Source organism: Lingula anatina, chromosome 8 (genome assembly GCF_051362555.1).
Source record: "Lingula anatina isolate TDL-2025a chromosome 8, LinAna3.0, whole genome shotgun sequence".
NCBI classification, from domain to species: domain Eukaryota; kingdom Metazoa; phylum Brachiopoda; class Lingulata; order Lingulida; family Lingulidae; genus Lingula; species Lingula anatina.
Window position 1 is genome coordinate 9,848,243 of NC_141774.1, and position 27,539 is coordinate 9,875,781.

General features: G+C 35.9%; 3 protein-coding genes and 1 long non-coding RNA gene across 10 annotated transcripts in view; 3 read left to right on the forward strand and 1 right to left on the reverse strand.

Annotated features, from left to right (window-relative positions):
* Window positions 1-7,339, forward strand: part of LOC106162856 (solute carrier organic anion transporter family member 3A1) — a 36,214-nt gene extending 28,875 nt beyond the window's left edge. For all 7 annotated transcript variants that reach the window (XM_086994182.1, XM_086994185.1, XM_086994184.1 and 4 more), the window contains 5 exons: window positions 150-370; window positions 708-772; window positions 1,372-1,500; window positions 1,891-1,991; window positions 2,249-7,339. In XM_086994182.1, the coding sequence (XP_086850308.1) occupies window positions 150-370; window positions 708-772; window positions 1,372-1,500; window positions 1,891-1,991; window positions 2,249-2,827 (1,095 nt within the window). In that variant the 3' untranslated portion in view covers window positions 2,828-7,339. The remainder of the gene's footprint in view (window positions 1-149; window positions 371-707; window positions 773-1,371; window positions 1,501-1,890; window positions 1,992-2,248) is intronic.
* A 2,439-nt stretch (window positions 7,340-9,778) lies between these two features.
* On the reverse strand, window positions 9,779-13,911 carry LOC106162857 (protein FAM8A1). Its single transcript, XM_013540288.3, has 5 exons — window positions 13,466-13,911; window positions 13,012-13,126; window positions 12,632-12,761; window positions 11,921-12,072; window positions 9,779-11,534 (listed from the first exon to the last, which is right to left on the reverse strand). Exons 1-5 carry the CDS (start codon window positions 13,872-13,874, stop codon window positions 11,375-11,377), a joined length of 966 nt encoding a protein of 321 aa, XP_013395742.2. The 5' UTR covers window positions 13,875-13,911; the 3' UTR covers window positions 9,779-11,374.
* Window positions 13,912-14,027: 116 nt separating this feature from the next.
* Window positions 14,028-22,481, forward strand: LOC106162855 (sphingomyelin phosphodiesterase). Its single transcript, XM_086994190.1, has 13 exons — window positions 14,028-14,160; window positions 14,942-15,552; window positions 15,749-15,913; window positions 16,300-16,417; window positions 16,730-16,830; window positions 17,226-17,395; window positions 17,727-17,837; window positions 18,361-18,529; window positions 18,795-18,877; window positions 19,178-19,370; window positions 19,690-19,779; window positions 20,094-20,188; window positions 20,557-22,481. The coding sequence occupies exons 2-13, from the start codon at window positions 15,070-15,072 to the stop codon at window positions 20,714-20,716; spliced, it is 1,938 nt and encodes a 645-aa protein (XP_086850316.1). The 5' UTR covers window positions 14,028-14,160; window positions 14,942-15,069; the 3' UTR covers window positions 20,717-22,481.
* A 1,575-nt stretch (window positions 22,482-24,056) lies between these two features.
* LOC147760323 (uncharacterized) lies at window positions 24,057-25,469 on the forward strand. Its single transcript, XR_015335640.1, has 2 exons — window positions 24,057-24,616; window positions 25,340-25,469. It is a non-coding gene; the product is annotated as an uncharacterized LOC147760323 (long non-coding RNA).
* Window positions 25,470-27,539: the final 2,070 nt, after the last annotated feature.

Below are 27,539 nucleotides of genomic sequence, written 5' to 3' on the forward strand. Positions count from 1 at the left end.
AAAATTGTTTGATGATGAAGTTGATATTGATCTAAATTTAAAAAAAGGGCAGTGCACTATCACATACTAATGAAGGGGAATAAATGCTTTTTAAGGGACTTGGAATTTGTGATGCAATTTGAAATTCACATATAATATGAATATTTCAGGTAAAGGATGACAGCGACAGAGTATTGAGCAATATAAAGAACTACACAGACTGCTCCTGCATTGTTACGAACTCGTCCACGGATATCATCGTGTCCCAGCTTGCTCGCAGTGGACCCTGCCCCCATGAATGCAAGAATTTTGTGTACTTCATGATTCTTCTGTTTGGCGCTACTTTCCTCACAGCGGGAACACAGATGCCGCTGCTGATGGTGACAATGAGGTAGGGGGCGCTGCATGATGTTTTTTTTTAAGATGTGATGTTGGGTATTTTATTTTGGATGTATTAAATCTTCTTCTAAAAGTTAAGTTATTATTGGAAATAAACAATACAATTTGTAAGACTTTTTTTTTTTTTTTTTGAAATTTTACTTTTTATATAAAAACAAGGATGCCATTTAGCTAGATCTATTTATTGTAAAATTGTTACTTATTTATTTTGATTATTTTCCCATCTGTTCAGATTGATTTAACACAATAACCATATTTAGCTGTTCTGTTTTAAGCTAAAAACTATACCTTTCTTATCAAGTATTTAATTGTCGTTTTAATACTCGTAGGTCGGTGGCAGAGGAAGAGAGGTCTTTTGCTCTTGGGATGCAGTTTGTGATAATGAGACTACTTGGTAAGTCTTTATGATCACGTTATTGGGCAGAAATTTCCACTAGTTTATAATATGTGTCATTTTAAACATTAATGCACATGGAAAAAGTATAAATGTCCAAGTTTGTGGGAGTATGGACCATTTACCTGAAAATGTGCCAAAATTTTGCAGTTTTGGGGGATGGAGGGTCATTTTGAAAATCACTGCACCTGAAAAGTTAGTGCAGGTAACTGGAATTGTGTGCTCCACTATGTTAGGAATGTAAGATATATTTTAAAGGGAGAGTGCAATTTCAAGTAGATAAATAAATAATTTAAAGAGTGGAATTGAAATTATTGAAATCCATTTATGACAAAGAGTGAATTTTCTAATGTATACTATTAGGTCATACACACACATTGCAGAAAAATGAAAAAAAAAAGGAATATATCTGATATTGATAAAAAGTTTATTTCTGTATATATAAAAAGTCTATTATTGTGTATAAAAAGTCTATTATCAAAATTCCGCATTTTTTAATTCAATTCTAATGGTTCCTGAGATTCGTCTTGTCTGAGATTCAATAAATGTTCAGAGGTGTTTAACCTAGGCTCATGTCTGATTATTGTTTATTCTTCCAGCTTACATTCCTTCTCCCATTATGTTTGGGAACTTGATTGATACAACATGTCTTGTCTGGCAGAAACACTGTGAGGCCAATGGCTCCTGTCTAGTCTACAACATAGAGCAATTTAGATTCAAATATCTGGGTAAGTTTTTGCAGGTTAAGTAGTTTTTAGACTGAATGTTTTTACACACATACAGAGAGAGAGATTTTACAAACAAGTATTTTTTCTTTACATTTAAAGCAGCTATGGAAGTATACCAGGGCACAAAAAATGAAATTTTAGAATTTTTTTATTTCTACTTTTGGTTGGGAGACTGTTGTAAAATCAAATGAAATAATTCAATTGATTTGTTAAGTGGTCTAGATTACATGTAGTTATGTGCTTTTAAGGTATCCTGCACAGGCATTAATTCACGAGTGAAGAAAATGTTGTTTTTCTTTTCTTTGTATTATACACATTTGATTTGGCGCAAAAATTCGAGATAGGATACCTTGAACATATTAATAGATTTCTCTTTGCTTCAATTGCCAGGCATTGCGTTGGGTCTGAAAACTCTTGCCTCGTTGCTGTTTGCCTTGGTGTGTGTCCTCATACACAGAAGTATCATGAAGGACTTGCAGCAAGATATGAATGTGAGTAGAAACACATTGTCAGAAAACTAAGGGGTTTGTTCACAATGAAGCTATTGTACTAGGTAGATTCATCCACTTCTGTGTGGACTGTGCAGACAGAGTGCTGAATGACATGCCTGCTTTTCAGATCTTTTAATGAGTATGTTTTTATTTACATATTTATGTCATATGTTATAAAGTTTTGTATTTTCATTATATATTATGATGGCAAATACTTAAAAGAAATTAATGAAATAATCAAAGAAATTGTATTTCAGATTGGCGATATGGTGGAGTCCATGAGCAATATAAATACACTATCACTGGACTATGAGCATCGTCATCCCGAAGAGGCAGAGGCAGAGAGGCAGCGACGCTACAGCAGCAGCACGTGTTCGCATCCAGGAAGCCCAGTTTCCAGACACAGGAGCAGTGAGCGCAAGTCACACCATAAACATGCATCACACGAATCCAACGTGCACCACGGGGAGCAGTCTGAGCATGGTGGGTGGGAAAGTGGTCCACATTCATTGCCACAAGAGGGACGAGACTCTAACCAAAGAGAAATCACACAAAACCAACATAATGATGTTTTACAAGGTGGTGCTGGACATCATCCAAGACTGGACACAGATTCTGAAGTGCCATCTGGTGGGGAAAAGATAAGTCACTTGCGACACAGGAAAAAACTGAGCAATGGGGGCAAACCATATGTAAATGAGGGATTTGTCACAGAAGAAGAAGGAGCAAAGCCAGTGCCAAAAAATTTGACAGACAGTCTTGTTCCACCCACGAAGCAAAATAACTTTGAGGAAGCCTCTTTTGTGAATGAGACAAATTCAAGCACAAAACTTTAGTTCTTCTTTGATATGGATGGTTGCTAACAAAAATGATAATTGTCTGATTATTTAAACTTTGAAATGTGATCTACACTTGTTGTTAGTATACACAGTGAGGTATACTGTGAAAGAGGTTTTTCATGGTCTCCAGATGGGATGATAGAATAGAATTATTCATTACTTAGAGACTTAAACAACATCATAAATCAAACTTCATTGACCTAGAGGTCCACGACCTGTGGAATGCTGGTTTTGCGCCAGAATTGGATGTTAGACCCCATTCCCACAGATTTTAGATTGATCTATCCCTGTGGGGAGTCTCACTAGATTACTCTCAGCTTAGCCAGCATAAATGTCTGTCCCGCCTACTTAAATCTGTATGGGGGTAATTTACTACCGTGCGCAGTCTGCTGACAGCAATTTAGCGTGAACCCCCAGGGAGTTAGGTCGATCTAGTCAGATCGATCTAAGTCTCTGGGAATGTGCTCTTAGTCTGTAAGTGAAGAATAATTCCTTATAACAATTGTGTTTGTTTTGTCTTTTGGTTGTTTTGTTAAATCATTGTTTGTGAGGTATATCTGCAAGCAATTGTTCCTTAAATTCTGGATGAAATAAAAGAAAATCATAGGTTACTATTATCAATAAATATTTAAATGTGAGTTAATTGGTATAAGAATAAGGAAAAATAGTCTTCAGCATTTGCTTAGATATAGGAAGAGGAGAACTAGATATTATTTACAAAGGTGTCAGAAAAATATCAAGAGATTCTGTGATTTAATGTATAAAATGTTTGTGAACTGGTAGTTTCAGTCTTTGAGACAAACGTTACATGATATGAACTATAATATATTGCATATATAATCAGAGAAGGATGGTTTATTACTTAGAGGTGGCCCTTGGTTTGCTTTACGTGTGTATCTACAATATGCTCCATGATAGTTCTAAATCTGTGAAGGGTTGAAAGTCATGCCTAAATGTTTCATATGGAGAGCTAAGGTGGGTATATCATTCCATTTCTTAAACAGTGGGCTCTCCCCCCCCCCCACCCCCACCCCCGCCCTCTTTAATAAAAGCAATTGATTTTTACTTAACCCAGGAGTTCTATATCCTGTGATAAGAAATAATAAGAACCTTTCAGTTTTCACACCTCACATTTCTGTGATGTATTAAGATGTAAAAGCATATTCAATTTTACCCAACAGTCACTTTTTTAGTGTTCTGTGATATATGCATGTTTCCATATCGTTTATTGTATTTTGAATGTTATCTGCTTAATTGCAAACTTTAACCCCCCTCCACAGCCACCACCAACAACAATAGTCCTGCAAGATCTGCTGATTGAGTCCATTTAGGCTTTTTATTTGTTAGTTGGAAAATGAGCCTGTCCCACAAAGAAATTATCCACAAACATTTAACCAATGCATGATAGGAGCCATTTAAAGCATTTTTGATGTAAAAGTGGTTCAAAGTTTTTATTATTATTATTTATTTATTTGTTTGTTTGTTTGTTTGTTTGTTTATTTCATGTTTTGTAAAAAGGAGGTCCCTGATACTGAGAATATCATTAACTTCATTCCTTCTGTATACATAGTGAGTGCAATGCTAAGTAATCATATATAAGACTGCAAAAAGCCCCCTCTCCTTTATTTAGATAGGAGATAATTATATAACAAAATTATATTAGTGAATGAATGACATATAGCAAAATGTCACAGTAAGACGTGTGCTTTCTAGTCCTAGAATTTTTTTTTTTTTTTTTTACTTTGTGCCAAAATGTTGTTTGGCAACACGCAGCAGCCTTTTTGGCATTGTATTCACATTTTCAGATCTGAAAAAAGCTCAGGTCTGTGCCTAAAAAAAAAGGTTTCACAGATAAAAAGGTTTCAAGATGTCAGAAATTTAGGGAAAAAAAGTTATTTAACTCTGAGTTTTTTTGCCAACATGCATTTTGGCATCTTGCTGCAGCTTTTCCCTCTGTTATTGTTTTACTGTATACCTTATAGATGCTGTGTTGTATTTTGTTAAGTTTGTTGCATATGTTATTCTAGAATTTGTAAAGATGTGTCCCATATCATAGTGGCAGAGTTTTAGATCAATTTGTCTCTTAGTAGTTTTAGAAGAACAAGTGTAGTCTTTCGTGAATCTTAAGGAGTGCATACTTTTGACAGCAAGCTTTTGTTTATAAGCATCGGTTTTTGGAAAACTCCTTTCCTAGTTCCTAGTATATATTCAGGGGCGGATTTAGGCCGTCTTCTGGGTCTTCCGGAAGACGGTCAGATTTTAAAGTTTACATTGACGGGTATCTAATATTTTCTGTCGGAAGACGGTCAAAAATGGAGGATGGATTAACAAAAATAATTTGGAAGACTGTCAGAAAATATCTCTGGATCCGCCCCTGATATTATCACTAGAAGCAAGCAATGATTTCACATGTTACATGAATGTGTGTATGTGTGCATTCTTGTTTGTTTTTTTTTACCCATGCCAAATATGTTAATATCAATTATGCTAATGTAGTTATGTGATTCGCCTTAACTTTGATTGGTGGTATGTAGCAATTTTCCTTGTCAGGCAAAACTATACCTAATTCTTGCAATTCTTGGAAAAACTGCTATTTTATTGCCACAGTTCTCTTTTTTGTTGTTGGTTTGTTTTTGGTTTTTATGATGTTGTTTTATTATCTGGTGTCACATGGGAGAATATATGACCCAAGACTGATTTTGCTGGGCTTAGGTACAAAAAAGAATTAGATGAGAAATGTTAAAGGTATTTAGGTCAAGGTAATTAGGTCAAGGTTAGGTGCAGCTCTGTGAATATCTTACTGTCAGGTAGCATCATATCATGTCATATGATTTCAAACATTCCACACAACACAATGCATTTTATATTGAAATGATTGTGAATTTTATTCATTGTAGTATAAGTATTACAAGTGAGTTGTAGTATTACCATTGTAGAGGTCATATAAATAATTAGCATTTATTTGTGATAGGTAAATAGTAGATGTTGTTTGTTTTGGAATTGTTTGTATATTTGAAGTTGGAGATGCATGTACATTTAAACTATTAAAGCTGGAGCTTTGAAGTCTTGCCACTAGGTGGAGGCACTTGCCTGGTGACAAGCCCTACTTTTTTTCTGAGAAAGTTAATTATTATGTAGATAGAAATATTTATTTTCATTTTTTGTTTGTAGATTGCTCTTTGCAAAATGTCTCACGTAGTGCAATGCAGTGTTCTGTTACTTATCTGAAAGTGGTCACTTTTGAAGATTGGTGTGAGGTACGTGGTGAAGGTCTTTTCTCGAAGAGTAAATAGACAGTACAGAAAGCTTACAGTATCTTGCATGAACAAATGAATGACCCTGCCTAAGTTGGCCTTGCTTTCTTTTTGCCAAAGAGGTTATGGTAGCCATGTTCATTGAGTTTTTTTTTTTTTTTTTCTGTTTTAAAATTGTTCATTTTAGCTGTGCTGTTAGTGTTTTTGCTATACTTATTGATACATTATGTTATGTTGTAATTGCTGTTGGTAGTCATTAAGGAGTCATCCATTTTTACCATGATTTTCACAAGTCCAAAAAAGCAGACTTTTTCCAGACCCCCTCCACCCCCCACTCCCTGCCTTCAGAGAGTACAATGTGAAAAGCTAAAACTTAAAACTCATCCCCCCCCCCTCCAGCATACGGTTTGTAGATTTGTGAAAATAATGATAAAAATGGATGACCTCTTAACAGCATTTGTGATTTAATTTAATAGTTGTCACGGGGGAACCAACAAGGGAAAAGCACAAAAATAACTCCTTTTGTACTTAATGTTTATGTTCCACTGTTCATGATGACATCATTAAAATGACTGATGACATCACTAAGATGACTGATGATGTCATTTTTACCCTCTGAAACGTCCAAAAACATTGACTCGCAATACTGAAATGTGATAGCTTAAATATCGATTGCTGCTGAACGAATACGAAATGTCACATATATGCAAATTGAAGACTGAATGGATTTTTTTTTCAAGTTCCGAATTAGTGAAAATAAGGGTTTTGTATCAAATTGTTTAAAGCACTACTACAAATACACATGCTTCATAGTTACAAAGTGGCGGTACTGCTTTTTATCTGAGGTATATTGTATGTTATTCCAATTATGAAACAGATGGGGATTCAACCGATCTGTCAAATCTTGCACATTTTAACTATTTGCTATGTACTGGTAATCTTGGTTCATACAACTGTACATCAAGGCAAGTGCATAAGTGATTTTTTTCTTCAAGCATCTCATAAACAGATGCGTAATAATTTGAATGAATTGAAAAAGAATGTAATATTACATTGTAAGGACTTGTCAAAGACTTGTGTTAATATCTCGCTTGATGTGATAAGGGCCTACTGTATGTTTCTATCACTGACTGATATGGTGAACCAAAGAAAGAGAAAGTTGCTGTTCAGTTATATACATATATATATTCAAGAATGATTTGTTGAGTGGACTTTATTTATGATGATTTAATCAAGAATAAAATATTTTGTTGCAGATTGTTTTTTCGTTTTTAAATAGATTGAAGCAAAGATGTGGTTCATTGGTTTCAATACATCCACAGCAAACCTACCACACTCCTGATGTTCTGTTATTATTTATTTCATGTGAATCATTACAGTATTTTTTAACAAATCGTTTCGTCATTTTCCTCAACTTCGCTTAAATACCTTATTACACCAACTGCACATTTGATATATAAATAATATTTTCAAATAAAAATTGTACACTAATGAGCCTTATCATTGCATACATGCAAATTATGCATACTAAGTAGTACTATACCTTTTTTTTGGGGGGGGGTCAAGGTATAGTAAATATTAATTTCTCTTCTCCACAACCCTTGCGTACATTCTGCTCATTGTGTTGCAACAGCAAAAAGCTCACTCTCAGGTGTCCTATTTGCCAAGGCCAATTTCCATTGGAAAAATTAAGCCAGATGGTCGGAATTCAATTGTAAAGCAAAAACCTTGTGGCCTTTGAACCCAGATGAGAATCCTGGTGTCTGAAGATTATTCATAAATTTTTTTATTTCTACATACAGCTTAATAAATACTTTCAGTTATTGTACCACCAGCGTAGGCGCTGGCGGTACACATGGTTTTAGTCCCGACCCGTATGTTCCGCCGGCTCCTGCGGCTCCTGCGGCTCCTGCGGCTCCGCCGCCAAGTCACCGTTACCGCTTCTCCTCCTAGACGGTAAGGGCCTCCATACCCATCTCTTGGATTTAGGTCACCTATAATCTCAACTCGTTCCACGTAAAATTTGGGCTTTGTCGGTATTGGGGTCTAGGTGTGGCACTCATTGCAATGCACCCTTGTCCAAAAATGGCAAAATTAAATGCTAATTATCTCCCCTACAGAAGGAATTATGGGAAAAATTTCTACAGACAGCTTTCCAAAAGTCATATGTGTAGATTTCAAATATGCCCTTGGATTTGACCTTTGACCTTTATTTTAAGGTCAAACGGGCCAAAATTTTCAAAAAAACAAAATTTTTGCCGAAAAAAAATTATTTGCGGTCTTATTCAGACACCACACAGACTTAACTAATAATATTAATGGAAAGTGTTACCCTTCAGGTCATCTTTCATCTCCGTGAATTTGGGGTCAATCGGTGCATTTTCACGGGAGTAGCGGCCATAAGATATCGAAACTGAAAACTGTCTCTAATTCGGGAACCGTTAATGCTAGACACCCATTCTTTTTTGCATTTTGTAGAGCATGTAAAGCCCAACACTGGAGGTGGTCTCCGTTTTTTTGTATTCCATACGGTTTTCGAGTTACGCTGTATCAAAAAGTACATATTGGTGGTGAAAGCAAAATGTGCAGTACGGTAATGGATAATAAATTTTGAACTCCGGAAAAATAAAACATAAGGCTTGGCAAAGCAGACAACTTGTGGTCAAAAATGACATTATTTCAACAAATTTGAACATCTGGAACTTCAGAGCACCTCCCATTTCAAGAATTTTGACCAAAATGACCTTTTCTTTATTTTAATTAATTTTTTTTGTAGGAAATTTATGGCACATTATGGTAACTCCAAAATTATAACATTTAGTCCCTTATATCTCCAAAACTGGCAGAGATAGGTCCATAGTTACTATTGAACTTGAATAGGAAGTCATATACTGGCAATCTAAATGTGACCTTAAAATTGACCTTTGACCTACTTTTCACCATGAACTGAACTTTGCAAATTTTGCTTCCCATTTATCTCCAAAACTTGCAGAGATAGGTCCATAGTTACTATTGAAGTTGAATAGGAAGTCATATACTGGCAATCTAAATGTGACCTTAAAATTGACCTTTGACCTACTTTTCACCATGAACTGAACTTTGCAAATTTTGCTTCCCTTTTATCTCCAAAACTGGCAGAGATAGGTCCATAGTTACTATTGAAGTTGAATAGGAAGTCATATACTGGCAATCTAAATGTGACCTTAAAATTGACCTTTGACCTACTTTTCACCATGAACTGAACTTTGCAAATTTTGCTTCCCTTTTATCTCCAAAACTGGCAGAGATAGGTCCATAGTTACTATTGAAGTTGAATAGGAAGTCATATACTGGCAATCTAAATGTGACCTTAAAATTGACCTTTGACCTACTTTACACCATGAACTGAATTTTGCAAATTTTGATTCCCTTTTATCTCCAAAACTGGCAGAGATAGGTCCATAGTTACTATTGAAGTTGAATAGGAAGTCATATACTGGCAATCCAAATGTGACCTTAAAATTGACCTTTGACCTTCTTTTCACCAAGAACTGAACTTTGCAAATTTTGCTTCCCTTTTATCTCCAAAACTGGCAGAGATAGGTCCATAATTACTATTGAAGTTGAATAGGAAGACATATACTGGCAATCTAAATGTGACCTTAAAATTGACCTTTGACCTACTTTTCACCATGAACTGAACTTTGCAAATTTTGCTTCCCTTTTATCTCCAAAACTGGCAGAGATAGGTCCATAGTCTCTATTGAACTTGAACAGGAAGTCATATACTGGCAATCTACATGTGACCTTAAAATTGACCTTTGACCTACTTTTCACCATGAACTGAACTTTGCAAATTTTGATTCCCTTTTATCTCCAAAACTGGCAGAGATAGGTCCATAGTCTCTATTGAAGTTGAATAGGAAGTCATATACTGGCAATCTTAAAGTGACCTTAAAATTGACCTTTGACCTACTTTTCACCATGAACTGAACTTTGCATAGTTTGCTTCCCCTTTATCTCCAAAACTGGCAGAGATAGGTCCATAGTTACTATTGAACGTGAATAGGAAGTCATATACTGGCAATCTAAGTGTGACCTTGAAATTGACCTTTGACCTACTTATTATCATGAACTGAACTCTGCTAATTTCTTTCTCTTTTAACTCCAAACCTGGCAGAGATAGGCCCATAGTTACTATTGAAGTTGAATAGGAAGTCATATACTGGCAATTTACTGTGACCTTGGAATTGACCTTTGACCTACCTTGCGATGAACTTAACTTTGATTGTACCATTTTTAGTAACATATATATTTTTTGCATATTTTGAAAATTCTTGTTGATTGCATTTTTACAGCTTGTCAAGCACAAGACTGGTGGCTGTGTTCCTTATTTTGTATATGTGGGGGTCTATATGAATGCGCTTGCTCCAGCTGGTGGTACAATATTCGGAGGCGGTATCGCCTCTCTGATCCTCTAGTTTACGTTTAGAGGTGGGTGGAGTAAACGCACATACAATGGAATCTTACATCTGAATACTAAAAAAAAGAAAAAAAAAAAAAGCACCATTTGCACTCTGTGCCGTAAGTCATAAGTCTCTAGTAGGCCTCGGAAAGTAAGGAAACTCCAGACTTTCATTGGTGGTAATTTTAAGCAGCTGCCTTAAATACATTTGTTTTACAATTTTCTTTCATATCCTGTATGACAGGAGTTTTAAAGCATTTTCAAACATTGCCACAATGTCTTTAAAATATTCTTTAACAAAATATAATGCTAAATTTTCAATAAGGTAAAATGACTTTTGACACCTGTGTACATCTACTGCAGGTGTCCAACATCTTGATACAGCTTGATTCTGTATTGTCATCTTTTTTCTCTAAATCTGTAAATTCCTTTTCTTTAAAACAAAAACAGCAAGTTGGTCTGTTTGTCAAATCAGAGCAGGAAAACAATAACTTCGTCTAGTTGGTGCTCAAACTGCACTCTGCACAAACATTAAGTTGATGTAAGTCCATCAGATTCTGCACTATTGACCAAGTGCTTCTTCATACTCAAGTTTATTGAGACCTTTTTTATCAGTCCTTCTAGACCTGCCATATTCAAGTCTATTTTTTTCTCATGTTGCACAGGCCTCAGTTCTAAAATGTTTCCAGACTAGACAACATTGAGATATTGTCAAATTTCAATTCAAGTCCGGTCATCTCCTGTTGAACAAGTGCTGCCTCATTAACAACACTCCCAAATAAAACACTATCAGTTCATTGAGACCTTCCAAATCATCAATCTCTCCAGACCTAACACATTCAGGTCTTATCGATCCCTTTCCTGTTGCACTTGTGGCATTTCAACAACAATACTACCAGATACAACATCATAGACTGCCCTGCCGTGTTGAAAGAATAGAGCTGTTAAACAGAGAGGGAAGAAGAACGCCAGTGAGAAATTCTTCATAGAGGCTCGGATAAATGCACTGGAAAAATAAAAGATATCCATTTGTATTTATCTGCAATTTTATAGAGATTCTTATAAATGTACTACTCGTATTTGTATCCACATACGGGTCATTCCATCGAAAAGTAAATCTCCGAGTCACATCAGTAACGTCCACGATTTGAATAATTCTGATTTACCCCAATACTTTTATTTATACTTTATATTACCCTCCACTGTGGAAGGATTATGCAAAAATTTCACACGCACACACACACACACATATACACACACACATTAACTTACTTTAAAAGCCCAATATTCCTGGCTGGGGTAACCCTCACACACACACACACACACACACACACACACACACACACACACACACACACACACACATATACATGCACACACACATTAACTTACTTTAAAAGCCCAATATTCCTGGCTGGGGTAACCCTCACTTTACCATCAGGTAGGTCCACAACGTCATCACAGGACACCACTTTCAGTCTCATCATTCTCTTCCCTGGGGACGCTGCCCCTCTGTTCCTTCTGCCACCACGAAGACACATTGTCTGGAAAAAATATAAAAAATTAAGTAATTTTTTCTTCAATCAATAGCTTTATATTGAAATAGTTTACCTGCAATATTTAAATGTCTAACAGAGCATCTTCATCTATTCAGGAGATATACTTGCCCACCCCATTGCCTTAGGAATTCTTATAACATTACACAGCTGAGGAAACATAAAAGACTGCAAGGCTGGCAAATGCACAGACAAAGTGTAGTATCACCACAAAGACACATGGTCAGGAGAAATATTTAAAACATAGACAGAAAGGCTAACGGATATACAGACTAAGGGTAGTATCTCTACAAAGACACAATCTGGGAGAGAGTGCAAAAATACTCATAGACAACAAGGCTTGCAATTGTACAGAAAACATGTTGTGTCTCCATGAATGCATACTGTTTCATAGAAAAATATTGTAACAATGGGATCTACAGAGGGTGTGACTGCACAATGAACATGAAAGAGAAAGAGAAAAATATTGTAATAATGGGATCTACAGAAGGTGTTAACATTTTTAATATGAGAGAGACAGAAAGAGAATTTAGTTATAATAACTAACCTCAAATAAGGTGATAGCTATCCTGTTTATTATTTCCATGACAACAATCTCTGATGTAATCTGCAGGGCTGTCTCATAATCAATTTCTGTGCGGCTTAGCAGGCTTTCTAAGTCATACTTTGGGTAGTTGCTGAAATAAATATTAAAAATTATCAAAGTTTTGATAAAAAAAAACTAAAACCACAGGAGTCACAGTTTCAAATTCTTATTTATTATACAATGTTCATTCAACTTATAAAAACCATAATGCACAACCAGTTTTTCTGAGCGGCAGATGCGAAGTCACAAGTAAGGAAAACAACTCCAGGGCAACTTTGTAAAATAAGGCAAATCCCTTTTATTTTTTATCTTGACAGAATAATCATTCATTAAAACCTTACCTCAATTTGAACTGCTCAGCAACCATGAGTGTCAATGTAATTTTCATCATAAAAAGAAGAACAAAGTCCAAAAATTCAGCTGTGACCCTCTTCCACAGCTGTGGTATTGTGTAGACTGAAAAAAATGATGAACAGAATGATAACAGTATATGCCTATAAGCAGCTATTGCACAGTTGTAGGCAGTGGTAAAGTTCAGTTTGGTATCAGCTTTAATACAAAAAATTCCAGTTTATGCTGAAAAGGCCCAAGCATTACACTTTCAATTTCAGGTCAAATAAGTAAAGCAGGACATTAAAGTGATTTTTTAGTTTCTTAATTAATATATCTCTTTCTCCCATTTTCCTTTTCTCCCTTTCTCTCTGTGTGTACCTGCGTGCATGCATGTGTGTGTGTGTGTGTGTGTGTGTGTGTGTGTGTGTGTGTGTGTGTGTGTGTGTAGGGGGGGGGACCCACCTTCACCAGCCTGTCCTTGGAAATTCTGTTGTGCCGGCTGTTCTCTAGCCTGCTGTTGAGGGGCAGCAGCAGCAAACGGTGGAGGCGGCTGTTGTGATAAATTGCCACTGACTCCATTCATTGTTTGTTGTTGTTGCTGCTGCGCCTGGTAAGCTGCCATTACGGCGTTCATGCTTGATAACATTTGGACCTGCTGTGCCATCGTCGCCGCAGAACTGAGTGAATACTGGCAATTCAACCACTCTCTCACCGCCGTTACGTATTCTGTGGCCGTCTTACATGGCGTTATAGAGTATACAGGATAAGATGCACCCGTAAATCCTGGCATTCCGCTGGGAAATCCTGTCTCTGGGGCGTTTGGAGACATATTTTCGCCTGTTCGGCGATTCCTTATGTTTTCGTCTGCCATATTGTTTCCGCACAGCTTCGAAATGAAGATTGGAAACCTCCATCGGTAAAGAAGCAATAATGTTTTGATAAAAAATAGTAATATGATATTCCATCCAATATATGTCAACTATTTAATATTTTCTTCAAAAATGAACATATCTTCAAATATCATATCTTATTCACATCTACAGTGATTGTGTTGCTCCGCCTTTCGGTTTGATGCTCGGTTTTGACTTTAACTAGGTCGATTAGTCACATGAATCCGTAAACACAGGGATCGGAAGATCGCACATAGAAATAATATGGTAATTATGCGGTTATGCATGGGTCTTGTTTAAATCGTAGTGGTACATCGTAAACTATTTTTGTTACAGGTTTCAGATGCTGTTAGGTTAAATGGTTAAATAGGGACATTCATTTATCAATTATGAAGTCTAAATACAGTCGATTTACTGACGTGACTTGTCACTTGGTAAGTCAATAACAGACAAATGAGTTTTGTAAACGTCAAATCTAAAGGAAGATAAATATACATTACTGTTGTGCATTATTTATTTCAAGGAAAATACTTATTAACTGAGCTATCTATTGAGCTTTGCTCATGTGTTGTTTATGAAGGACATGACAGTGCATGTGACCAATCTTGAAAAACTTTGAACCTTTAAACTGATATATCACATGATTGATTAAAAAAGGGAAGTACATGTCAACACAAAGCTCTTTGCTCATTGTGGAACATGTTTGTAGCCTTGAGTGCAAGCTGTGTAGAATAATAATGTTGCATATATGTAACCTAAGTTCATTATTTTCTTTGAAGAAAAATATCGTGAATAATTAGCAGCTGCACTTTTAGTTACATATTAGTATTTATACTTTTAATGCCTGCTCTGTGTGTGCTCACATATGGTAGATATAAAAATATGATAGATATCAAAAACATGCCAACATATGGTAGACATCAAGATTCATAAATAAAAATGCTAACACATGAAGTTTTTCCTGCAATAATAATAATAATAATAATAATGCTTCTGATTTTTATTTCATATTGTTTTATCCCCCCTCTTCAAAACTGAAACTGAGAAGGCAGCAGAATGATTACAGCAGGAAAGTGACCGACTCAATGACTCAGTGAATGACTTCCTGGTTGCTGACACACATTAAAAAGAAATAGAAGACATACCTGAGTTCTTGTTTATAAATCAAAGGCAAAAATGGACACACCACTTATAAAGTTTGGGTCATATTGCACCCTGGTGCTTTTACTAATACTATGCACTCTACGAAGTGATGGAAAACCTATGCAACTTGCAGCTGAATTCAAAACATTACAGGAAATGGGGAATGCAAATCATTTGGACATTCCAAGAATTCATCAGCAAAACATTCACAAAATGAGGCAGCAACATGGCATTGAACAGGAACATAAAGTTGCAGACAATCGTGTACCAGGAAGCATTCTCAAAAAGTTACATATGCCTGGCATTATTTCGTTTTTCCTAAAACATCTTGAGGAGTACGTATTTGGTGGCACTGACTTGAAGTGTGATGCGTGTAAGGTGGGAGTTAGCGTGGTTCAAGTGATGTTTGCGACAAACAAATCAGAGACGGAAATAGTCAGTGTTTTGATTGAGCTGTGCATCAAGTTCAAGATAGAAACTGAAAAAGTCTGCAGAAGTGTTATACCAGAATTCAAGGTAACTAAAACTGTAAACAAACACTTGGTAATTATTATTTCTCGTGGAAATGTAGCTGTGAAATCAATAGTTGCGTTAGAGAAGATGTTTGTAAATTTGTGCTTAAGAACCCATTTCTAAGATTGTGTGAGAGAAGCAGTTTCTAAGATTGTGTTTAAGAAGACATGTCACATATTTCACTTTCGTTTAATTCCAGAACGAAGTGTTAACAGTCATAGACAAAGTTGCACTCAGCCCTAAAGAGATATGTGGCCTCGTCTTAGGAGGGAGTTGTGCCACACCCTTTGACCCCCTAGCTAACTGGACTGTTCCATTACCTGACACCCCTAAACCACCAGTGGTACAGCCCAGAGACCCCCAGGTGAGTTGAGTTAGCTACAATATACTACACCATATATCACTCATTTTGTGCTCCTGGCCGATATAATAGTCAGTTTTATCAGATTTGTTAAATAACAAATTTATATATTTTTGTGATGCTTCATTTGTTTTTATCTATTTGTTTAACATATTATTGCCCTCTCCCATATTTTATGTAGATTAAAAAAAAACAAAAAACAAAACAAATAAATAAAGAAAGAAAAGGAAAACAAATTAGGGAAAATGGTGTTCTTTTATTGTATGTTGATGATTAAGAAGATTTGTTCTGTTCTTTTATGCTGATTAAGTTTGATGTATATTTGTCTTATTATATTGCTTAGCATTAGTTATATAGACAATATACTGATATGTATCTTACTTTTTCAGCCTGGTGCTCCTAAACTGCGAGTTCTTCAGCTGTCAGACATTCATTTTGATCCTCAGTATATGCATAAAGGGAACGCTGACTGCGATGAACCACTATGTTGTAGAAAAAATAGTGTAGGTAAGTTTCTAGGTCAGGGTTGGCATCTGTAAGTGAGCATGTTTGTCAAGGACAAGGTTGATGAATACAGGTCAAGGTTAGTTTTAAAATCATGACCTTTGTCATAATTTTTCAGCAAATAAACATCACTGTTTTATAATGTTACATATTTAGCAATTTAAAAATTTAGGAAAAGTTTAACTGTGAATGCACTATAAGCCTCTAAAAAAATGAAAAACAAAATGATAATGTGTGGTAAATGTTTTAATGTAGTGTTGCCAGTCAAAAATTTACCTGTAATTATTCATTTATTTATGTATTAATTATTTTAAGGGAAGAAGTTCCGTCCAGCTGGTTTCTGGGGTGACTATAATAACTGTGATACTCCACTTTGGACACTGGAGAACATGTTCAAACATTTGACAAATCAGAAAGTATGTCACTTCTTTTTATCACGTTATGTTTCCTATAAAATGGACGTTATGTTTTATAATCAGGGTTTATTGTGCATGGTCTATAAATACTGAGGTTCTCCTGTTAAAATTGTCATTTTTTAGTCATTGAGATGAGTTACAGTTAAGGAAAAAAAGTATAATGTGCAAAAAAATATGGGATTACTAAGTTAATGTGTTTTGAAATTTAAGAGAAATTGCAGTACATCACTTCCAGTTTGAAATATTGGATTGCTTTTGGTATTTGAAATGTAAGAGTAATTACAGTACATCCACTTCCAGTTTGACTACATCTTGTGGACGGGGGACCTCCCACCCCATGAAGTTAGGGTGTTTGAAATTTGAAAGTAATTACAGTACATCACTTTCACTTTCAGTTTGACTACATCTTGTGGACAGGGGACCTCCCTCCCCATGATGTGTGGAACCAGTCCAGGGCTGACCAGGTCAGTAAGCTGGACATCATACAGAGACTGTTCCTGAAGTATTTCCCTGACACACCTGTGTTTCCAGCCCTGGGAAACCATGAGAGCTCCCCTGTGAATAGGTAAGGAGGGTTTGTCCATCTTTCTGTTGTCTGTCTGTCTATTTTTGAACTTCTTTGGTTTACTGTCTTGTCATATTTCTTTCTTTTTAATTTATTTTTATCACTCACGATTTTGTAAGTTCTGTTTTCTTTTCAGTCGTAGCTTTTTCAAATTCTCTGTCCATCGGGCTATTCAAATACTCATCTGTCTTTTACTTAACAATGCTGTTGAACCGTGGTCAAGAACAATAAAGATGCAAGTCCAAATAACATTGAATGGTGAGCACAAATAAAGTTATTTGAAATAAAATAAAACTGTTCAAAATCTGATATAAATAACCTGTGCTTTCAGTTTCCCTCCACCTTTTATCACTGGGAACAACTCGATTCACTGGTTGTATGGGGAACTGGCTAAAACATGGTCTGCTTGGCTTCCAGCAGATACCATGGCCAATATAAACAAGTATGTGTGTTTGGATCTTTTTGTTGTTATGTCAAACTGTGCACCTAAAGCATACTGCCTTCAATTTAATGGGAAGAAATGTTGTTTTTTATATGCAGCATTGTAGGTTAATTTTTGTCTTTCTACAAAACATGATAAAAAATAATAAAGTTAAAAGAAATTTAAGAAGTTTTATTTAAAATAATTAAAAATTATATTACTGGAAGTTGAGAATAGACCAAAGGGAGAGCTGTGGTGTATACTGCTACCTTTCTATCAAAATCTAAGGGACTGTTTTCAGAATTAGTAATGTCAACCTAGCTAATGAGCACAAACTCTGCGGGACTCATGCTGAATCATGAATGCGATCTTTGAGTAGAATACAGAAATGCTGGTGAATTTACAAACAGTTTGGTAACAAAAGGAGGCAAGTTAGTCTGTTAATCTGATTGCATTCAGCAAGAGTTACCCATGTAGTTAATGTGCATGAGCCACCTCACTCATTCTGAATGGCCCCTTTTGTAATTCTTGTCCATTTCACTAGAGGGGGCTACTTCACCTTGTTGATCAAGAAAGGCCTGCGTCTAGTCTCCATGAACATGAATTACTGCAATACTGGGAACCTGTGGCTGTATTTGAATATGACCGACCCTGCCGGGGAGCTGGAGTGGCTGATGCAGGTGCTACAGGCGGCTGAGGATAAGAAAGAAAAGGTAATCTTTTATGGTAGGATAATTGTCCTTTCTATGACTCCCTCAACACAGCCAAGATCTTTAAAAAATTTTTAAAATCTCAAGTGATTTTTTACATAACGTCCTTCACTGTGTTCTCTCTCTCTCTCTCTCTCTCACGCACACACACACACACACACACACACACACACACACACACATGTATAAACACTGACACTTTGTAATTCGATTTTTGAAGTTAAATTACTGCTAGTATATAATGATAATCTAAGTCCAAACGTTTTAGGTCCATATCATAGGACACATACCACCAGGGACAGAATCCTGTCTCAAAGCATGGAGCTGGAATTATTATAGGATTATTAATAGGTTTGTTCTACCCTGCCTTTGTTTTTCTCCTTCAGCTTTTTACACATTTACATAATACCTATTCTTTACTCATTTCTATACCTCTTACATTATTGTTGCAGTTCTTTAAATGTATAGGTTTACTGTTAATTATAATATTTACTGTTGAATAACACCTGTAAATATTTAAAAAATTTATGCTAACAAGTAGTGTGTCCTGTAAGGTTAATTATGCAAAATTTCCTCGCTTCAAATAAGCTGATACTTATCTCATTCAACATTATCTTACTTTCCATTTCATCTAACCTAACACAATTTCAGATATGAAAGCACAGTTGTGGCACAATTCTTCGGTCACACCCACAAGGACAGCTTCGAGCTGTTCTATGACCTGGAAGACAAAAGGCGTACCACAAACATGGCATATGTGAGTCCAAGTGTGACAACATACAGTTTTATCAACCCAGGGTATAGAGTCTATGAGATTGATGGGGAGTATGAGAATACATCATGGGTAAGAGAAGTTATTGTGTTGTGTCAGGGACTTTGATCTCTGCAAATTAACCAGGGGAACTTTTACATTCTAGACTTATTGTACTCTCTCTCTCTCTCTCTCTCTCTCTCTCTTCATGTAATTTTCATTACATCATCAAAATAACTGAGGTTACTTAAAGAGAAGAACCATGAAATAAATTTTTATTTTTTGTCAGTTAAATGTTTTGGATCATTTTTTATACATCTATGAAATAAGCATATTTGTTTGATGTGTCCAAGTCTCATGTTTAACTTTAAGAGTTCATCTTGATTTATAATCTGTCACCTGTATATTGCAGACTGTGCTGGACCATAGCACTTACATACTCAATCTGACAGAAGCCAATCTCTCCAACAAAACCCACTGGGATCTAGAATACTCAGCAAAGGTGAGTCATCTCTACTGGGTTATTGACTAAATAATAATAATAATAATGATAATACTAATAATAATAAACATATAAGACGTAAAAGTTTTTCCAAGTACAACAATAGTTGATAATTGTTGCATAGTTGGATTCTTATATTCAGGATTCTTATATTCAAAATCAATATTTAATTCAATCAATTTATCATATTCCTATAAAGTGAATGCTCCACACCATGCTTCTGTCACTGCTTGTTTTCTACCAATATATTCAAAGAGAAAATTGTCAAAGAGGGAAAGTCAGTAAAGTGAGCACCTGTATTCTTTCCATTCCAGGCAGCTTATGGTCTCCCTAATTTATTACCATCTTCATGGAACAAATTCGTGTCTAAGATGACAACAAATGACACATTATTTCAAGTGTACTACAGGTAAAGCATAGCTGCAGTGCAGACTTTGCACCATCAGTACTGTGGACTGTTATGAACAGTGTGATATATATTCCCAATTGAGGGGGGGGCTATGACTGGTAGAGTTAAAGAGTCAGGATATTTTTGTTACAGCAGGTGTTGTTCACATCAGACCTAAATTAAACTGTGTATACTTGGATAATGCTTTCACACTAAAATTTTGTATAAACAATGGCAGTAAGATCCAGGCACATTTTACATTTAAGTTCAGACATAAGGATGAGTGGCAATTTTTTATTTTCATCAGTTGTTTATATTTTTTTTTTTACCAATAATGAATGGTCACTAAAAATGTTCGGGTCTGGTAAGAAAGAACATTTTTCTTCCAGATATTACTACAAGTCTGCCCCAGGACATCCTCCCTGCACAGGAAATTGTAAGGCAGCCATGTTATGTGATCTCAAGACAGGCCGGTCTTACGACCAAACATTTTGTCATCCAGAAGAGATCCTTGCAAAAGCAGTCCACAAGGAAGTTCCACTTTGTTAAGGATGACTAAGTGTTTTCAATTTGTCTGACGGTTGGCACAGTTACAGATGGGAAAGTGTGGAAACCAAGGGAAGAAGATGTTAGACAAACTAATTTTAGACAAAATGGTGTCACTGGGGATCTTGACTACTGACAATCTTGGCAGTTTTTTTTTTTCATAAAATTTTTGTCAACCCTTGCCAAACTTGACTCATCACTTTCTTTTATAACATTCCAAGAGGATGTCTGAATGCTTTTTTTCTTTGTGGTGCTGTTTACCCTTCTCTTGCTGAATGTAGACTTGCTTACTGGAGGGGCATTAAGTTGGCATTGATGGAAAGAAAGCTAAAAAACACAGGACACCATATTGGTATTAACCAACCAGTTCTTGTCAGTTTGATATTATTAAATGTGATTTAATGATATATTAAGAGGTTGTTATGCATGAGATAAATTATTTTTATTTGTAAAAATAACTAGATCTTGTTATTACTTATATTTGCTTTAGGTTTTGCAAAATAAGAAGTTAATGCAGAAAAAACAAAGGTGCAAGTTAATTTTTCATGCATATTTGGGTTTTGATAGCTTTAGTAAAGTAGACAATTTCACAAAACTTTCAGCAGCTAGAAGAGTCTCGGCAACAAATTTGCAAATGTACCGGTACTGAAGCTATGCAAAAAATAGGGTATAAGTGAGGAAGTTAACTGTTTTATGACACGGCTGTGGAGCAAGTAATTAATTTATCATTTTTGTTGACGTTTAGTTTTGATACCTATGAAAAGGGAGGTGTGCAAATTAAGCAAAAGATAGCATAGCTCATTCTTTGCATTATGTTATAATACTTTATTAGTGAGATTTTTCCAGTTGTTCAAGTTAAATATTTATCCATAAAGTGAGCCTTTTGTGTGCAGTGTTGCATAGTTTGCTTAGACGCTGTAGCTCCTCATGCACTATCTCATCTAATACATTCTCTCACCTACCACATCATCACATCTGCCACATTTGTCACACCTAACACACTGTTAACCTTACACACTGTCTCACCTAACACACTGTTAACCTTACACACTGTCACACCTAACACACTGTTAACCTTACACACTGTCACACCTAACACACTGTTAACCTTATACACTGTCACACCTAACACACTGTTAACCTTACACACTAGCTCACTTGACACAATGTTAACCTCACACACAGTCTCACCCAACACAATGGTGTTTCATTTTGATGAAGTTTTCACTTGTTTATTTGTTTTTGCAGTTATTGGTATGTCAAATGTTGAAGTTATACATGCTATCTTATCAGTATGAAATGTACAGGAACCTAACATTTGCTCTAGTCATTAACAGATACTTTATTCCACCCTGTACATCAGAGTATGGATTAGGTCTTCCCTCAGGGCTACATGCCCTCTGTATGGGAATGACATGGGGACATGTATGCTGATGATAAAGATTACAGAGAAGTCTGAGATTCGGGGTATTATGCCAGTTCTATTGACAATGTAACGAAATGATTTACATAAAACCTTTCATTGGTGGAGAGGAGATAGAACGTGGGGGGAAGGGGGGTTAGACAATTTCCTCATTATGTTTGCCTGTTGAAAGTAAATGGAAGAAAGAAGGAAGGGTTTGGTGTGTGGAGTTCAACTGTTTGATTTTTTAGCTCAGTGGAAGATAAAGTTTCGTAATGGTATTGAAGAGTAATTTTTTTCTGCTCAAATTTCTGTTACAAAGTCATGGTACAGTTTTGTTAATAAACAATGTTATGCCACACTTAACTGCATTTATATTATTTAATGTCTGTGAACTTCCTTTTTAGGAATAAGTTCATTATTTATCTCAAACAAATCTATCCTGTAAAATTACAAAAAGAGTCCAATACAAAACTGTTTTGTGGGGACCTATTTCAAAAAGTCCAAATATTTTAGCTATAGACGAAGGTGTTTAATCGACTAAAGCCTAGACTGCATTAACTGAACGATAAAATCGTATAATATTGTCTGTGCGATTTTTTCCATCATAAGAGGCTACGGCTAGTGCGTTCACATTACTTGCGGGTACCGTTCCACTGACCTTGGGGTAACAGATACTAACGCAGGGAAAATTGTTTGTCGGTTGAAAAGTAATCTTACGGAGCCCTTTCAGCCTCGGCGCAATTGCCGCACTCATTCCATGCGGCTTCCTTGAAGGTCGTACGTTGTGGGTGCAGCCCTCCAGTACAAAGTCTGAAGCAAACTTAAGTCTGAAGCAAACTTAAGAATAAACTTTTACTACATTATAACTACGGTACCAAAGAGAAAAAGAGATTCCCATGGGTAAGCATAAAGATATATACGGATAAAACGACATGTCTACAAAACGACTTATGAAAGAATTTTAAATGTCAACATATTTTTGCTCTGTCACACCGCCAGAGATACGTATTGTATGAGTAAATTACATGTGTCATCGGTTATACGCATAACTTCGAATGTGTTCCGTAAAAGTGTATCAATTCAAAAGTCAAATTTTATAGTTAAATTTAACAACACAAAAGTCTCATTAAACGAAATTTGATGTAGTTTTAAGAGGAATTTTTATTTCTAAAAAGGCCTTTTTATTGATCTTTTGTCTCTCTAGTGTACCATGTTGCCCATGCGTCACACGACCAACTTAATGAAAACTTGATTGTTCAAACAAATTAGAGAGAGATCTCTTGCGCTTCTCTGAAACTTTTATTTAACTTTTATTCTTTAAACTCTAATATGGCTTTTAATATCAAGAGGAATATATAAACGGTCATGGTAACCCCTCCCTCTGCAAATGAAATTGGTTGTGTTATCACCGTTTCTTTTTTAGCAAGAGATCTCAAAAAGTTATATCATTAACTAATTTCTTTCGTGCTAGCTGACCCTGAACATCAGACAAGCAATAAATAAATAAATAAATAAATAAATAAATAAATAAAATAAAATAAAATAAATCGTGGATCTATAACATGAAAACTGAGCAAATCCTTTCGCAATTCGACTTTTTATTTTGTTATGAAATTATGATGATAAGGATAGTTATAATGATAACGGACACTAAAAGTGTAGTAGTTAAGCCTTCCATCACAAGTTGGTAATTTCGGGTACTTAAATGTACCCCGACAGTCTGAGGGTTCTATATAATCCGCACCGCTCTTGCGGTTTGCAGTTCAACGTTGGGCCGACAGCGATTGCGACCTTGCCAACCACTGCCCAAGAAGTTATAAAGTCTCATTATAACTTCTTGCACTGCCTAAATGCTCTTAGTAGCCTATCAGTGGCGGATTTAGAGGTGAGGGTCAGTTTTTTTTTTTTTTTTTTTTTTTTTTTTTTTTTTTTTTTTTTTTTTTGTGTGTGTGTGTGTGTGTGTGTGTGTGTGTGTGTGAAGAAAGACACCCAATGCTGATTTTTTCAGAATAATTTTCACATACGGGAAACAGGTGTAACAGGAATGAAAGTCCTAGGAATGGAAGTCTGGGCTCCCATATGATTAGTACAGGTGTACAGGTTAGGGTTAATTTGGAGTATTGGGGTTAGTAGGCCTATATGGACGAATGTCACCTGTACAAAGTAATGGGAAGCGGACTACGGTTCCTAGCCCAGTTAGACATTTTTTGGCCTTGTAGAGTATCATATGTAACATCGAACATTTGCACGACTTTGAGCACATGAAAGTATCAACAGCGGGTTTATTGAACATTCGTGAACAGTTTCAGTAACAGCCCCTCACCTAAAATGAGCTATACCTGTTGTTATTTGCATAACAACAAGTTATTCATCGTAGCGCGAGCTGTCTTCCCGAATGCTCACTTGGCAGTTAGACAGAGTCGGGTGTAGACGCAACAGTATGTGTGGGGCAGACAAAAGGTCGAGCTTTTATAAGGCGTGGAAGCAAATGTATGTTTGTGAGTATTACTATTTCTTCATCAACCATAGCCATTAAATACTAACGGGGCAGAAAAATGAGAAAAATATTTACGACAAAATTTTATGACAGGAATCCTTTTACTATTTTTCCATTATTACTTGTTTGTCACTCAGAATGGGAGAATTATTGCTTACGTGCATTGGGACTCCAAATGTTCAGGTTAAACGGCGCATTCATCTGACTTTTGATGATAACTTAAGTTTGTTTGAAATCCCCTGCATTTTGTAACCCTCTGTTTGAACATTTTGTGTGCCCTGGCCTTGACAATTATTTTGAATATTTTGACCTAATTTAAAATGTCGTGTGTATTTCAATGTAAGTATTACCACCCAAATAAATTAATTTGGATGATGCTTGTCACCGTTCTGAGCTTCTGATCCAAGGATTTCGAGTGCTCATTACACATTGATTAACAGATACATATTTTACACAGCTGTCGTCCCCATTGTGCCGTGTGCTGTCCATCCATTACACGACTCACTGCATGAAAACTTAATATATAAGTTCAATATATTTGTTATAATTTTCGAAAAGAATTTCTAAATGATCTCTTTCTCTGAAATGCGTCAACATGTACTTCAACACGTGCTATAACTTAAAATATCAAGAGTAATATATTAACGGTCGTAGAAATAACCTCACCCACCCTAAAAATGAAACGGTTTAGTTCAAATTTGTAAACATTTTTTTATCTTTTCAGAAGGTCAACGAGATTCTGCACAGCATCCGCCTGAAAGCAGCCTATGAAGTCTAGCCTTTGTTTTACACACAGGAACTCACGCTCCTTCGTACATCTATTATATGAAAACTCAATAAAAAATATTTTGTAATTTGGCGTTTTATTTTTTACTTTGTTATGAAGTTTTCATGATAAGGATAGTGGCAATAAATTTAAAAAATGAGTTATTTTTAGTGTTTGAGGACTTTTAAATTCAATCTGATCTGTAAATAATGTCGATGTTTTTGTGGTCGGCGGTTTTCTGTGGTATCTAAATTTTAAATAGTTCTAAAATAGCCAGTAATTTCTAAATAACCCCTCCAAGCTGTTTCTGCGCACTGAAATAATATATCTTAAATCGTTTCCAATATATAGTTCCAATTTATATAAATTTACAATCCTGGTTTTTATAAAATTTCACATGAGAATTTTGTTCTTAAGCATATGGAACTAATTCGTTTGAATATAAGTTTTCCTGCATTTACTTATATCGGGAGGGTCCCATTTTGGCAGGTTTTGGCTTTTGCCATCGTGAATTGTTTAAATTTGGCGACCTTTTCTCAGTTAAACTACTTAATTTGATATTTGAACGTGATAATGAAAAGGTGTAATGATTCTAATGTAAGCTTAAATCAAGTTAATTTTTTAATGGATACAGCTGAAATTGGCAAAAAATTTGACTTCTATGGGGTATAATAAAGCAATTTCTTCAATTCATGTTCTCTGAATCAAATTGCCCCACCTGTCACCCCTTTTATGCAATGGACTCGCCCCACCTGCCACCCCTTTTATGCAATGGACTCGCCCCACCTGCCACCCCTCTAATGCAATGGACTCGCCCCACCTGTCACCCCTTTTATGCAATGGACTCGCCCCACCTGTCACCCCTCTAATGCAATGGACCCGCCCCACCTGTCACCCCTTTTATGCAATGGACTCGCCCCACCTGCCACCCCTTTTATGCAATGGACTCGCCCCACCTGCCACCCCTTTTATGCAATGGACTCGCCCCACCTGTCACCCCTCTAATGCAATGGACTCGCCCCACCTGTCACCCCTCTAATGCAATGGACCCGCCCCACCTGTCACCCCTTTTATGCAATGGACTCGCCCCACCTGTCACCCCTCTAATGCAATGGACCCGCCCCACCTGTCACCCCTTTTATGCAATGGACTTGCCCCACCTGTCACCCCTTTTATTCAATGGACTCGCCTCACCTGTCACCCCTTTAATGCAATGGACTCGCCCCACCTGTCACCCCTCTAATCAATTGGACTCCCCAACTTGTCTATCAGATGACCGTGGGGTACCTTAATTGCTTCAAAGTCGTTACTGCTAAACCTTTTCACTACTCCTGTGTTAGCTGACCTTGTAAGCAATTCATTTGAATGAATTTTCTAAAATGAAGTTCAAACAATCCATTAATTCATCGCAAAAGCCAATCAACTATCAGGATTATTTGAAAACACCTTTTTAATAATTTTGATAAATATTATTACATAATTGAAGTCTATTTTTAATTTAAAAAAAAAAGCTTTTCAGCGTATGACGCAGGACCTTGTCCAACATTATACGGACAGCGTATGGTGCGACTACTACTGCTTGCTTTATTGGTAAATATAATCGACACATATCTTTTTATTTTTATAACATTGTAAGAACGTTTTAATACTCGATGGGATGATTTAAGTTGCGCAAATTGTTTTTGCTAAAATTAACAAAAATGCATAAATTGTAAATTTCATCAAAATTTATATACGTTAATATACAACTTGCTGACAACTTTTCTCGGATCAATGATAATGACAGTGGCAGTGTAGAACGTTAGAATAACTTTCTCTTAACACTTGTTAATGGTCTAACCAATATATAACCCAGTTTTCCAAACATTCTGTGTAAGCTGGGTATACGTTACCTTCATCATTTTGCATGTGTTAAAACATTTATTAACAAGATACCTAATAGGGGGCCTATCTATGAAATTAAACTTTATTTATTTTTATTTTTTAAATAAACTCAAATGGCATTAAATAGATTTTTTTATTAATAATGACAAGTAATAAGTTATTGTTTAAAAGTAACTACAAAATTATCAACCTTAACGGTACACTTCATTGATTTGAAAATCCCCCAAATGCCATCCACAGCAGTGGCAGATTTATGGGGGTGTTGGGGGGGGGG

Coding starts and splice junctions, on each gene's coding strand:
- LOC106162857 (XM_013540288.3), bottom strand. CDS start 13,874: ATGGCAGACGAAAACATAAGGAATCGCCGAACAGGCGAAAATATGTCT. Junction 12,762..13,011: donor GCTGAGCAGTTCAAATTGAG/GTAAGGTTTTAA, acceptor TATTTATTTCAG/CAACTACCCAAAGTATGACT. Junction 12,073..12,631: donor TAGCTATCACCTTATTTGAG/GTTAGTTATTAT, acceptor TATTTTTTCCAG/ACAATGTGTCTTCGTGGTGG.
- LOC106162855 (XM_086994190.1), top strand. CDS start 15,070: ATGGACACACCACTTATAAAGTTTGGGTCATATTGCACCCTGGTGCTT. Junction 15,914..16,299: donor TACAGCCCAGAGACCCCCAG/GTGAGTTGAGTT, acceptor TTACTTTTTCAG/CCTGGTGCTCCTAAACTGCG. Junction 17,838..18,360: donor ACCATGGCCAATATAAACAA/GTATGTGTGTTT, acceptor CCATTTCACTAG/AGGGGGCTACTTCACCTTGT.